General features: G+C 43.2%; 2 protein-coding genes across 2 annotated transcripts in view; one reads left to right on the top strand and one right to left on the bottom strand.

Moving 5' to 3' along the window:
* Nucleotides 1-5,400, top strand: part of RBSN (rabenosyn, RAB effector) — a 14,586-nt gene extending 9,186 nt beyond the window's left edge. Inside the window, exons 9-11 of the mRNA XM_026857831.1 lie at nucleotides 437-539; nucleotides 915-989; nucleotides 1,870-5,400. Of these exons, the coding sequence (XP_026713632.1) occupies nucleotides 437-539; nucleotides 915-989; nucleotides 1,870-3,006 (1,315 nt within the window). The 3' untranslated portion in view covers nucleotides 3,007-5,400. The remainder of the gene's footprint in view (nucleotides 1-436; nucleotides 540-914; nucleotides 990-1,869) is intronic.
* On the bottom strand, nucleotides 5,056-7,453 carry MRPS25 (mitochondrial ribosomal protein S25). Its single transcript, XM_026857856.1, has 4 exons — nucleotides 7,435-7,453; nucleotides 7,236-7,342; nucleotides 6,838-6,925; nucleotides 5,056-6,605 (listed from the first exon to the last, which is right to left on the bottom strand). Exons 2-4 carry the CDS (start codon nucleotides 7,282-7,284, stop codon nucleotides 6,413-6,415), a joined length of 330 nt encoding a protein of 109 aa, XP_026713657.1. The 5' UTR covers nucleotides 7,285-7,342; nucleotides 7,435-7,453; the 3' UTR covers nucleotides 5,056-6,412.
* Nucleotides 7,454-7,459: the final 6 nt, after the last annotated feature.

The following is a 7,459-nucleotide window of genomic DNA, read 5'->3' as shown; positions in this document are numbered from 1 at the left end:
CCCCCCAGCATATGTGTATCTCCCTCTGTTACAACTTCTCTGTGCAGTTTTTCTCAACTGTTGGGATCTGTGTTTGTGTAGCATATACCTGCTTATTCACATGGATAATCAGTTTGTCTGCTCGGTTGTAAAGAGCATGTGAAAAGGTAGATGCTGTTGCTGTGCACCATCCATTTCTAGTTCATTTTCTAGCCTTAATCATGCGTTCCAAGCACAAGGGAAATAATAGTGGCACACGGGGGGTTTTTTATTTGGTTTTGGCTTGTTTTTTAAAAAATGGTGGGAGTGGAAAGTGTTATAACTGGTAATATCTAAAATGGTTTACCTAAAAGAACATCAGAAAATTTTCATCCAGTGTTGTCTTTCTCCCCTTCTGTTGCATTTTTACTGGCCCTTGATTTTGAACTGATGGGACTGTATGTTTGTTTTGATTCAGTAAGAAGATTTTGAGTCTGGGCTTGCATGAAGATCCCCAACCTCATCCTAAAACACTACAACTTCAGAGGATGATCAGATATTCAGCTACACTTTTTGTTCAGGTAAATGTTGGGAGCTGAATGTAAATTTTATATAGTGTTCTTTTCTTTGCAAGGATCCCTGTGGTTTGAAACTATTTTGACAGGAGGTTTAGTTGTATGTTCTCTGTTCCCCTAATGGTAGCCTTAAATGGGCTAGCTTGAATGCAGGCAGTGTAGCCTTAGTTTAGGGACTAAGAGGAGGTGTGGGCCTTGGTGTGGTCTCTGGCCGAGGTGTGAGCCTGAGCCTGGCCTGCGGCCAGCAGACCCACTCAGACTTGCAGCAGTGACTGCAGGGGCACAAGCACCTCTTACTCATTTGTGGGGTGTTCTGTTCAGGTACCTGAGAACTGGCTGAATGCCTGCATGCAACACTGTAAATATTTCACTTTTCACCAGGAAAAACTGCTTGGCCTAATGTCGCTGCCAACCAAAGATCAGTATGAAGAACTGAAGAAGAGAAGACTGCATATGGTAAGACAGACTACGATCTGTTACTCCTTGTGTCAGGGCTCCTCCTGGTAGCTCAGTGTCTATAAATAGTTGCCTTTAACGCTGGCTTTCAGTTCTTTTTATTCCCATGTAGATCATTCCGTACACTTTTTCAGGGATTGTTGTAACACCGTTGTTGCATTCTATCCAGAACATAAGTAGCTGTGTCCTGAGCAGCTGAACTAATCCAGAGAGCAGCAGTGACTTGCCTGCACGTGCTGTTCCTGATGCAGTGCATGCAGAGCAGGCCCTCAACTGTGTGTTGGCCTGCCAGGGTTTTCAGACCGTGTTCTGGAGTTCATATGCACAAGCAGAATTTGGAGACGTCTTTCAGTGGTGATAAAGGGCATATTAGAATAAGGATCCCTCTATTTAGAGAGAGTGGTTTTTGAGCTAGGAGGGAGGACATTGTTAGCTGTAAACTAAAACAGCTTTATCTTGAGAGGGAAGTTGAGAAGTCAGAATCGTGGCACTCCAGAATCTAATGGTATCAGTGACCTTTAACCCTGATGTTGTAGCACAGAGTCTGTGTAGTTGGATGGGATGCAGCTACTGTCCAAATTGGTCTAGACCTCTCTGCCTAGTTGCATTAGGCTTTTTGCTCTGTAAAGCACTGTCACTGCTCCTACTCGCCCTCAAGTTTGTTGAGGCAGATGTCATGGGATTTTGATCAGTATCACAAACTGAAGGGAAGCATTTAGGTAATAATATGAAAATAAGCTTTTTCTACAAAGTAACCAAAAATGCAGCTGATCCCTTTAAGTGACAGCCAGCAATGTCTAAGATCCTAACTTCTTGTACCTGTGGATATTTAGAATAGAATTTTTCAAGGTGTTCTCTTACTAGATGTTTTTTGTTTTAGGTGGCTCTTGAAACACATGGAAAACAAGAGGAAAAGCAGAAAGACTTTATCTCCAGATCTGCAGCCGCAGTTAATGGTGATGCAACTCCCCTGAAAAAAGGAAGAGTCAGGAAATCTGAAGGCTGGTTACCTACATCTAGCATACCAAGAGAAAGTGAGATAGCAGACCCTCTTCTTCAGCAGATTGACAACATCACGTCCTTTATTAAGCAAGCAAAGGCAGCTAATAGGATAGACGAGGTCCATATGTTGCAAGAGAACCTGAGGCAGCTTCAGGATGAATATGATCAACAACAAACTCTGAAAGCGATTGAGCTTTCTAAAAAACAGGCAGAAGAGGAAGAGATGCAGAGGGAGGAACTTCAGATCCTTCGTGAAAAAGAGTGGGAAAGAGAACATCACAAATTCATGTCTCAGCATTCAAGGACACGCTCCTTAGACTTCAGAGAAGTCAAGCAGCATCAGCGTGAAGTTGCAAAAGAGAATCATAACTTGACAGCACATACATTGCATTTGGATATTGCTCAGATGAAAGGGGACCCAAATTTTGAAACTGCTGCTGTTGAGCAGCTGCCAGCTAAAGAGCACTTGATCTTCACACTCAAACCCCAGGATGTCCCCCAGTGTGACAAAGACCATGGTCAGACAGTCTGTCTAAACCCCTTTGAAGACGAGGCAGATACCCCTCAGTTAGAGGAAGATCCTACCAACCCATTCACCAAAGACACTTCTCCAGTGGTTTCTTTCTCTAACACAGCTCTGCAAAGAGATAAAAAAGAATATAATCCATTTGAAATTGAGGAGGAGGATGAACAAACTAATGGAGCACCTGGCAGTACTTCAAACCCTTTTGAAGAGGGTGAAAATCCATTCCAAAAGCTGGGGGGCAGCTGGGATTCTGGCAATCCATTTGAAGAGGGATCTTCTACCAATCCCTTTGAAGTGGAGGATGGCAATGAGATCTCTGGAGAGGAGGCTATAGAGGAGGAGCTGCTTCTCCAGCAGATAGACAATATCAAAGCTTACATATTTGATGCCAAACATAGTGGACGAATGGATGAGGTGGAGGTACTGACAGAGAACTTAAAGGAATTGAAGCGCACATTAGCAAAGCAGAAGGAGAAATCCAGCTGCTGAGGCAGCAACAGGGCTGTGTAATAATTATTTCTGCTGTTAAATATGGGAATGTAGAGCAGATACTTATAAGCAGGAATACAGATCACAAGAGGGAATTGGGAGAATCGTGACTTTTATGCACTTTCATTTAGGCATTTCCACTACTACTCAGTCTTGAAGAGAGAATTACTGAAGTATGCTGCTGGTCTCAAACACTTATACTAAGAAATTTTAAAATAACTTGTTACAATACTTTTAATGCTAACTGGTCTTACTGTGTGCTTATTTTGGTCAAAGTGGTTAAGTGCTGGTAGGGAATTATGACTTGGAAATGGCTGCAACGTGGGTTTGTCATCTTTCCCCCTTTCTGTGGTAGTATTGTAGTACTGGCCTTTCAAGTGGGGCTTTGACTAAAAGAGATGAAAACTTCTGAAACTTCTGCATCCTCTGGTAACAACAGTGTGGTGTTACAGGCTCTCTTAATTGCCTAATGGGGTTATGAGAAGGTGCTGTTAAAGGTCACTGTGTTTCTCTGAGGTGCAGAATAGACAGGCTTGTAGATCAGTTTTGTGCAATGCCAATACATGTAAGGGATTTTAAGATGGAGAACAACTTCGTAACTGATCTTAATATGAGTAACTTTTTAATGTGTTTATAAAAATTCCCAAGTAAAATTTGGATGCTGTTTTTTCATCACTTTTATTTTCCCATTTTCTTTGGGCACAAACTACACTGTAATAGAGTGCTATGCTGGCTGCAGAGACCTGCTTGTGAGGGAACAAGTATCTACTCATTTCCAGAGAATAGCATCTGGCTAGCACTATTTCAACTTGTAATATAAAGGGTGACCCTCCAATTCCTAATTATCTTACAGAATCTATGCATTTCTTTAAACTCTCTGGGTGACAGAATGATCATGTTTGTCATATTTGTGAGACTGGAACCCTCTTTTTGTAGCATTCAAGGATCAAAAATCTTGTTTACAGTGGAGAGCTGAAGTTCCACTGAACTGGAATGCTGTGTAAGCTGGGAGACAAAGCCTGCAGCCATGGCAGTGCCAGGTAGCAATTCCCTTTCACATTTGATTCCCCTCAGAAGCCGTTATGAGAATAAGGCATATCTGTCTTAAATTAGAACATCCAACTGGAGTCCTCTTGATCCCGTGGCCAGGGCACGGCCAGAGCCTGTGGCTGGGGTGGAGGGCTGTAGGCTGGGCTTGGGGGCTGCCTGAGACTGCACCAGGGCCAGGTCTGGTGGTGGGAGGTGGGGCCTGAGCTGCTCTTGTCTGAGAGGTGCAGGTCCACCGTCAGGCACTGGTGTTTGAGAGGGTGGTGGGGAGGAGTTAGTCTAAATTTATTTAAAGCTGAAATAGAGGAAAATCAGGCAGATAACACTGTATAGCACTAATAATAGTAGGCTTACTCAGAAATGTACTTTTATGGAATGGGACCTGTCTTTTAACTATGTCTCTGATAATATATATTAGTATAGCTGTAACCCAAGCATTGCATAATGTTTTAGAGACACAAATAATTATGCTACTTAAAGAGCAGGAAGTCTAGTTTTATTGTGTGGTAAGTGGCAGAAGGGACTTGTGTAAGTGTTGAGAACCAAACCACCTATAGCCTCACTTAATAGTGTTAGTAACTGATCAGAGTAACTTAGAGCAGCCAGTTAGGGACAGCTGATGTTCTTACTTGTAGCTTAAATCTGAAGTTGAAAGGTGTGCACAACAGATTGTCTTGAGACCATGAAGTTTTTATACCGAGATGTTTTACTAGAGTTGAGTCCCTGTGTGCTATTTTTGTACCAAGTGAAATGAAGAACAGGATTCTGAAAAACCTGCACTCTGGCACCAATTTATGAAGGCAGCAAAAAATATTAAGATAGGTAAACATAATCCCTGGAATTGTTTAACAGCAATAGTATGAAGTAGTTATTTAAGACAGTCTTGTCTGCTGGTCAAGAGGATTGCTCCCTGAGGTACTGTAACACAAAGCGCTTTTTTTTTTTTGTATCAACATGAAAAAAAATGTTTTAGTGGCTTCAGCTTTCACATTTAAACTGGGGTTTTTTTCCTTGTTGCATCTATCCTGCCTTGTTTGTATTTTCAGTCTAATACACTAATACAGTATCCTTATTGTACATGTAATGTATTTTTGCAAGCAGGTAACAGACTAGCATACCTCATGGTCTTTGTCAGTGTTAAATGTGATAGACTAGACGTGATACTAAAGTCATTTCCAAAGTGAAGGCCTTATGCTGGTGTTTGGACTGCTCTGAGGCTCAAGGAATGAAGACATCTTACCATAAAGCTCAGTAACTAGCATTAAGTTTTGCTTAAACTGCATGCACTACTCTGCATGTATGGAAACTTTGTAAACAGAGATGAAATAAAACAACATGTTTATTTTGTGCTGTTTGTCCTTGACAGTTTTTACAGGACACTTCCATCAGTGTGAAATACTGTACTTGACCATTAGCTCAGAAAAGCTGAAATATAGTGCTACAGCCTGACTTAAAGGTAAGTGCAATAACCAGATTCCAAGCAACAGAGTACAGTGTGTCTTGTGTAGCGTAACTGTTTGGCAAGGCAGAAGCTGCAATGATTTAGATGGGGTTTTTGACCACGTGCAGGGAGCAGGAGTGTTTGAGGTTAAGAGGAGTTACAGCACTGGACTGTGAAGCATAGTGGACTTGCTGGCTAGAACTTGCTGGAAATTGATATATCTAGACACAGTTTTCCCTTGTATGTCTCTTAAGGAAGACTGTTTAAGTAATTGTTTTAAGAGGAGCTTTGAATTTTTTTGAATGACAATAAAGATAATTGTAAAGCTTATATTTCAAGTACCTACTTACATGGTCTTTCCTGCTGACATTCTTGACTTGATCAGTGCTTCTCAGAGCTGCCAGTTATCGACTGAGAAAGTTACATCTTGCTCTAAATTAGACTTTTGAGTGGTAACTAAATGACTAAATAAAACTTATTCTGTAGTTTGAGCCTGGAGTTACATTATGATTTGGCCATCTTCAGCTAGTACACGATGGAAATCAGCAGAAACACTTTTAGACCACTGTGCCACTTTCTATACATTGTGGAATTCTGTGCTGCTTTGAAGATGTAACTTTTTATAGCTAACATGGTCCTGGTTTTGCCATAACCTTATACAGGAGTAGGAAACGGCTCTAGTCATTCTCTTTTCCTTGTGTGCATTGTTGACTGCAATGCTTTGTCAAACTGGCACCAAAAAAGCTGAATTTTCAACTTTTATTTATTTTTTCACTTATTCTGGTTGTAGCAGTAAGAAAACTCAGACGAGGTTGTCTGTATTATCTGAACTTGTCCCTGTGTCCCGCAGCTGTTAGGTCTTTCTCTCACTGAAGTGAGATCATCCAGCCCTGAGGAAAAACTGCATGGCTTCAGATGTCAAGCTGATGCTTCATCCTTTGTAGCAGCTTTATATTTTCCCCTCATCTCTTTGGGCAGTGGCACAAAAGCAGGGCAGGGAACTTGGCCTTCAATTTCACACATGCATTCTCGCAGATGATACTTCTTGGATCCAAAAGTTGCCGGATGTGATAGTTTTTTCTTTTCCCTTTCCTCTTTTTCAAGTGTTTCTCTAGAAAAGAGATCTGTCCGTTACTCTAAGAAGTCTAAATAGCACCATTTCCTCTCCCTTCCCTGGACCCAGTCTAACAGAAGGATGGATTACCAGTTTTTAGCTTGTGGACTTTATCTAGCTCATTGTCAATTTTATCTGGGAAAAAGGGCATTTCCTTTTGTATACCTGTCAGGAGCTTGCAGGGACTATATTATGATGTATGCTATATGTTGGCTGAAGTGGTACTTACTGGCTTTTCCCCAAGATTTTTTTAATGTGCTCTGTTATTTCTTTGCTGGTTTTCTCTTCCACATCAACCAAAACTTGTTCTCCGTTGTCTGTCAAGAAAGATCTGCAGTAGTACGTCAAACTGCCCTCCCGCCCCGTGCCGTTTCACAGGAGCTGCCACGTCTTTCAAACACCCAAGGGGAGGACGCACCCTCCCTCGCCTCCCCGCTGCAGCCCGGCACAGGCGGCTGTTTGGGTTCAGCGAGCGCGCCTGCAGCAGCCCGGCGCAGCGGCGGGGAGGACGCAATCTGCGCTGATGCGCTTTTCCCGACACGCTTTCCCCTTCCTCCCAGGCTGGGGCCGGGCGGGAGAGGCAGACGCGGGCCCAGACCGCACCGCCGCCGTCCCGGCGGCACCTACCCAGGTAGAAGCGGAGGAAGGGCGAGGGGGTCATGTTCTTGAAGAGCATGATCTGCACCCAGGGGTTCTTGTACTGGATCTGGGGGATGTTGAAAAACACGAACTTTCTGGAAAGGAGGAGAAAGATGCGCCAAGGCCAGGCCCGATGTCTCCGGGCCGGCGCGGCCCGCCCCGCGGCCCCGCCGCGCCCAGCGCTCACCTCGCCCCCTCGCTGCGCTCCCCCG

Source organism: Athene cunicularia (assembly GCF_003259725.1).
Source record: "Athene cunicularia isolate RWA chromosome 12 unlocalized genomic scaffold, athCun1 chr12_part1, whole genome shotgun sequence".
Classification (NCBI taxonomy): Eukaryota; Metazoa; Chordata; class Aves; order Strigiformes; family Strigidae; genus Athene; species Athene cunicularia.
Note: the sequence above shows the minus strand (reverse complement) of the source record. Positions and strands in the feature narration are given on the sequence as shown.

Excerpts from the sequence above, each read along its gene's own strand:
- MRPS25 (XM_026857856.1), bottom strand. The coding sequence starts at position 7,284 with ATGCTCTTCAAGAACATGACCCCCTCGCCCTTCCTCCGCTTCTACCTG. Across the intron at positions 6,926-7,235 it reads CTTCCTCCGCTTCTACCTGG|ACAACGGAGAACAAGTTTTG; the intron begins GTAGGTGCCGCC and ends CTTTCTTGACAG. Across the intron at positions 6,606-6,837 it reads AAAATCTTGGGGAAAAGCCA|AGAAACACTTGAAAAAGAGG; the intron begins GTAAGTACCACT and ends TCTCTTTTCTAG.